The sequence below is a fragment of the Oryzias melastigma genome, unplaced genomic scaffold (genome assembly GCF_002922805.2).
Source record: "Oryzias melastigma strain HK-1 unplaced genomic scaffold, ASM292280v2 sc00299, whole genome shotgun sequence".
NCBI lineage: Eukaryota > Metazoa > Chordata > Actinopteri > Beloniformes > Adrianichthyidae > Oryzias > Oryzias melastigma.
Window position 1 is genome coordinate 79256 of NW_023416912.1, and position 6488 is coordinate 85743.

The 6488-nt window shown below is 36.0% G+C and overlaps 1 protein-coding gene across 1 annotated transcript in view; it reads left to right on the forward strand.

The window, feature by feature from the left end:
* Window positions 1–1616, forward strand: part of zgc:113142 (uncharacterized protein LOC503524 homolog) — a 5279-nt gene extending 3663 nt beyond the window's left edge. Inside the window, exon 4 of the mRNA XM_024264928.2 lies at window positions 949–1616. Within this exon, the coding sequence (XP_024120696.1) occupies window positions 949–1314 (366 nt within the window). The 3' untranslated portion in view covers window positions 1315–1616. The remainder of the gene's footprint in view (window positions 1–948) is intronic.
* Window positions 1617–6488: the final 4872 nt, after the last annotated feature.

Genomic DNA, 6488 nt, shown 5'->3' on the forward strand with positions numbered 1-6488 from the left:
TGATTTTCCTTTTTTGTTTGTTTTTACTTTAGGCAAAAAAATTCCTCACCAAGAAATGTAAAAGCTTTGGACTCAGCAAAGATTTTCTCAGAAACTTTAAAACCAAAACTCTAACACTCAATCGCACAAGGGACCAAAATCTAAAACACACCAATGTACACTAAAACTACATTTTAAACACTTTAAAAAGGTAACTTTTTAACATTACTATGAGTAAAAACAGAAATATTATTCCACAATAAAAAACCTTAAACAACTTTTAATATTTTGTTGTCCGTCAAACTATATTTGGTCAAAATCATTCAAGCTATAAATGAACATAGGATAACATCGGGCCAATAATAGCAATAAAAAAAAAAAGATCTGGAGGGCCGGATCTGGCCCCCGGGCCTTGACTTTGAGCAGAAGGCATTTCTCATTCTTTCAGACAAAAACCCTTTGAAGCAAATTTTGATTTTTCCAAAAGGCTCTTGGTACCAGGACTTCCCTCTGAGGCTATGTTAACACATGACATGTGACACGTGTTCTAGAATGCACCAAACGTGCGTTCTTGATCAACTATAAACACTGGAAGAGCTTCTTTTTCTTTTCATTGCTGTTTATTACTGCATGTTTATTACCTACAGTTAGAAGAGGCTTTATGTGAAATGTTGAATTATTTCAAATCTCATGAATCATAGAATGGACGGTTTTGAAACTCTCTATCCATATGTCATTACCAAATCTGAGTCAAAGTTAACCTTTAACGCCTATTTTGCCCCAAGAACAGTCGTAGACATGTTCACAGTGCTGCATTTCCCTGTGTTAAACAGACTTATCATTGAAAGTGTCGACTTGAACAAGTGTTGCTGTGGGTGGTGTGAATGCAGCTTCAGGATGTTGCATTGATCACCAGCAGTTTGATGGACTAACAACCTCAGGTTCATGAAGTCTTAACTCCTCCTTTAGGTCAGCATCATCCAGCCGGGGAATTTCTCTGGAGCCACAAACATCTTGAAGACCAAAACTGCTTTGGATCTCTGGGTGAAACTTGACGAGGACAGAAAGAAAATCTTCAACCGTCGGTACGTGGAAGTGGCCCACGACTACTTCAAGTCAACGTGCACGACGGGATTCAAAACGGCAGAGCCAGTCGTCACGGCGATGATGCATGCGCTCACGTCTACCCGCCCAAAGAGCAGATACCTGCTGGTGTCTGCGCTGGATACGGTCTTCTTCAAGCTCTACCCTCTTCTCCCCACCGTCCTCGCTGACTCGGTCTTCTGCTTTAGCTCCATGTACAGAACAAGAGCAGAAATGCTCTTTGTTAAATAACTGTTTTTTTACTCTTAATAAAGGAAACATCTCTTTTTTTATTTTTTTTTTATTTTTTTTTATTTTCAAACAAGAACAACCATAAAACAGAAAAAAATGAAAAGAGCAAAAGCATACAAACAAGAAACAGAGCAAAACAAAGCATTTTTCCCCACAATTAATCTTGTATGCAACAACAGATGTTCATAGTTCGAAAAAGGGCTTTGGATGAAGCTAATAGCTTATCAACTCCAAGCCCCTTTGATCTTTTTCAGCCCAAATTAAATATACAATTTCTCATTCACTATATTGAGCTACATGAACAAAAAAAAAAGAATACATTTCATTAGTGAAAAGAACAGCGAAAAACAATCACGACATTTACATTTACAAATATTCATACAGCATTCATCATACTGTATCTTTACCAATATCTTCATATTTATTAATTTTATTACATTTGATTAATATTTTTAATTTATGTAAGGTTTGACAACTTTTTATATCTTCCCTAGAATTATTCCATAACTGCACCCCCCTTGTGGAAATGCAGTGGAGTTTAATGTTTGTTCTAACAGGTGGTTTGACGTAAATGTTTGTACCTCTTAGCGTATATTTATTTTCTCTTAACTGGAAGAGCTTTTGGATACTTTCTGGGAATTGTTTGTTTTTTACTTTGAACATGAATTGGATTATTTTGAAATCAATCAAGTCAAAAAATTTTAACAGTTTTAATTTGATAAAAAGTGGATTTGTTGGTTCAGTGTAAGGAGAGTTGGTGATTATTCTTATAGCTTTTTTTTGAAGAAGAAAGACTGAATTTAAAGATGTTTTGTAGGTGCTTCCCCACACCTCCACACAATAGGTCATGTAGGGAAGAATAAATGAGGAGTACAAAGTTTTTAATGATGACTGGTTTAAAAAATGTTTTATTTTATATAGTATAGATATAGATTTAGATATTTTGTTATTAATATAGTTTATGTGTTTCTTCCAGCTTAATTTTTCATCAATTATTACCCCTAAAAATTTGACTTCGGACACCCTTTCAATTTCAACATTATTAATCATAAGTTTCCTATCAGTATTGGCTTTTCTGTTACCGAATATTATGAACTTGGTTTTATTTAGGTTTAGTGTTAACTTATTTAGATCAAACCAACTCTTAAATGTATTGAGTTCTCTTCCAGCTGCCTCCAATAGCTCTTCCAAGTTGTCTCCACAGCAGAACAAGTTTGTATCATCTGCAAATAAGATAGTTTCCAACAGGTTTGAGATTTCACAAATATCATTGATATACAGTATGAATAATAGTGGACCCAAAACTGAACCTTGAGGAACACCAACCTTTACTGACAATGTTTTTGATTTTACCTGGTTTATTTCGACATACTGCTCTCTGTTGTGCAAATAACTACGAAGCCAAGTTAGGGCCAGTCCTCTCACTCCATACATGTGCAGTTTATTTATTAATATGTCGTGATCTACCGTATCGAAAGCTTTTTTTAGATCCAGAAAGATTCCCACTGCATATTGCTTTTTTTCAATTGCAGATGATATATTTTCAACGAAGTTTGTAAGGGCAAGTGAAGATGTTCGTTTCTTCCTAAAGCCATATTGATGGTCATGTAAAATATTGTGTTTATTAATGAAAGAGTCCACTCTAACATAAAACAATTTTTCTAATATTTTTGAGAATTGGGGAAGCAGGGAGATCGGTCTATAATTTGTCAGTCTTTGCTTATCCCCTCCTTTATAAATAGGTATGACTTTGGCTTTTTTCATATCACTAGGAAATACTCCAGTTTTGAAAGACTGATTACAAATGTAGGTGAATGGTTTTGCCACACATTCGATTATGTTCTTAACAAATACCATGTCCAAATTATTAATATCTTTGGAATGCTTGTTTTGGAATTTTCTAACTGTGTCAATTACCTCTTTCTCATCAGTTCTTTTTAGGAATATAGAATCCATGATTTTCAAGGGTTTTTTTATTATGCTATCTATGTTATTGGTAGGTTGAAATTCCTTTGCAAGATCTAATCCACAGTTTACAAAATATTTATTGAAGTCGTTAGCTATCAATGATTTATTGTTTATGAGCTCTTCGTTTGGATTTATGAAATGAGAAGGAAAATCAGATTTTTTTCTTCCATCTTTGATAATAGTATTTAGTATTTTCCACGTGTTCTTCATATTATTTTTATTATTTTCGAGTAATTTCATGTAATAATTTTTTTTGTTTTCACGTATTATTTTTGTTAGTTTGTTTTTATATGATTTATATTTGAACTCTGCTTCACAACTTCTTTTTCTTAAAAATTCTTTATAAAGAGTATTTTTCTTCTTACAAGCATTAATAATTCCCTTAGTTAGCCATGGTTTACCTTCAGTTTTATTATTTATTTATTTTACTCTTCTCTCTGGTGTCATTTTGTTGCTGTTCTGCCATCAGATATGAAATAACATGTTTGGCATTTCTTATCGCTTAAGCTCATTTACATATCCAGTGGATTCTTTGGGGTTCTTGGTTGTTGTTTCCTGACCCAGTGCAGAAATAGAAGTATGATCTGAAATTTGGTGAAAAACTAATTTGGAAATCTGTGCCAAATGTTGTATCTGTTTTAGTTCATCTATTAATAGTTTGAGAATACTTTGAGACTATTTTGAGAATAATTTTAGACATTTTTTAGATTATTTTAAAACTGCTTTTAGAATACTTTGAGACTATTTTGAGAATAGTTTTAGACTACTTTGAGAATAGTTTAAGACTGTTTTGAGACTGCTTTGAGAATAGTTTGAGAACAGTTTGAGACCACGTTGAGAATTGTTTGAGACTTTTTAAGACTACTTGGAAAACAGCTGGAGACTACCCAAACAGTAAGGCCAAGTGGGCCACATATGGTTTAAAAGTGGGCAGAAAATGTGGGCCCCAAATGGGTCTGTCCACGGTCTCTGTGGAGACCGCACATGTGTTTGTGAACAGCTTTAGACTAATTTGAGAATAGCTTGAGATTAGCTTGAAACTATTTTGAGACTAGTTTGAGACTACTTTAGTCCCAGGTTTAGTCCCAGCAACTTTACACCAAAAATATATTTGAAACATTTTGGCACACATCCAAGTGGCTTCAACGGTCAGACTGGAAGCATCTGGAACCACGAGTCAACAAAATATTTCAAAGGAAGACATTTTTACATAGTGTTGCTCTGATTCAACCTGAAGACTACACCACCTGGATAAAGGACAATCTTCACCGACAAACTTTGAGGATAGCTTGAGACTACAGAGGCAAGATTGATAAACTTCAAAAACTTCTTGTTTATTTTCATGTTTTTTGTTGTCTTTTTTTGCCTTCAGAGGCCCGTTCCAAGAAGCAGGTTTTGTTGGAACTCTGAGTTCGTGAACTCCAAATTCAGTAAAACTCTGAGTTTTCGGTTCCAGAAAGAGATTTGAGACAACTTAAACCCGGGAAAGTGGGCGAAACCAAGCCCGTTTCAAGAAGCGGGTTAAGATGAACTCAGAATCAATCACTATGGTAACTGAGCCTGTGAACGAAACCTGGTCGGTAGCAGGTTTTCTTCAGGAAACTTAGAGTTCTCTGCGGTCTCCGCCCCTTTTTAAAGTGAAAGATGTTCAAATATGAGTTCCTCATTAATATTTAGAGAACATTCACATTAGAGACGTCACGTTTTCACCACTCAGAAACCAGAATGACATGTTCATTCATAGAGGATCATGTAGAGAGGAGGCTGATTAATCCAGAGGAAATGTTATTTACGTCGGTAGAGGATTTGGAGGACACGAGTCGACTGACTGCAGTTTCCCAATTCATTTTTATTTCAGCGATATTATAAATAGTGAGTTTTTCCAGGGACTCGCTATTAAAAAATACAGTTTTCTTTTCCTTATTTTAAACCCTCAGCAATAGAAATTATTGAATGTCAAACACCGAGAAAGCATCTGAACTGATCTACTGTCCCCCACTTGTGTTGAACATTAGCTCGGTTGTCAGCAACACTGCTTCTCACTGTGGAGTTTGCGAGTTCGATTCCCGGCTATGGAAAGTTTTTTTATGCTTAAAAAAAGAATTCGGCGAATAGTTTTTAAGTCTTGAGAATTAAAATTAAATAAATGCTTTTTTAACATATGCCAGGCAGCTACAGTTTCTTTTTAGCGTGCAGTGATATCCGTGTGTGTAGGGGGGGTGGGGGGTTACCAAAACTGTTCATTCATGCGATTACGGAGATTAGTGGTTAAATTAGTAACAGATCAAAAACAACTCCTTACTCAACAAGTGACAAAATAACCTTCATGACATTATTATTGCAGCTGTGTTGCTTTTCTTGATGAAAATGCGTTCCTATAGTCGCATTTGCTTGAACTAACTTATCAATTTCCGCCGCCGGAAGTACGACACTCAGATGTTTGTTCCCGTTGCCATGGTGAATCGTGCTGTCTTTGCTCCATTGATCAGGGCTTTTAATGGTCGCGACGCTCACACCTGATTCTGGTTCTGACAACTTCAAGTTGATTGAATCAAACATTTTCAGCTGTTCTGGAACCGAAAACCCTGAGTTTGGGAATTTAGAGTCCAGTGACTCTAAGTTCAGGTTTGAACTCTAAATTTGTTGAACCTGCTTCTTGGAACGGGCCCCTGGTAAAATAGCTTCTTCAAATCCACAAATAAATATGTGGACAGGATGAGGGAACTCCCACAAACCCTCCAGCGCCCTCTAGAGCAGGGATGTCAAACTCCAAGCTGCGAGGGCCATCCTTCTGCTGGTTTTATAGATATTTTCTGCAGATAAACTGTATTAGGTGTCTAGCTAATAAGGAGTTTTAAGGAATTTCAACACAACACACAAGAAGCACAGAGCAGCACAGAAGAACGGAAGAAATGCCAATCTGGGTGTTGTAACAGAGTCATAACGACACCAACTCATAAAGAGGTACTCATAGATATATTACACAACCCCACAAACAAAAAAAGTTTTTATTGACAGAATTTCTAGCACCAGGAGAAAACCAGTTTCTGGGCAAGAGTTTAGTTTCTTACTCTATGTTTATACTGGCATCTGCCTGCTGGTGTGAACGTCTTTTTAAATCTCCTCCACAGGGAAATCTTTAGTCCACCAGTGTTTTCTGAGGATCCATCGTCTTCATCATCTGATGCTTCCTCATCCTCAGACCC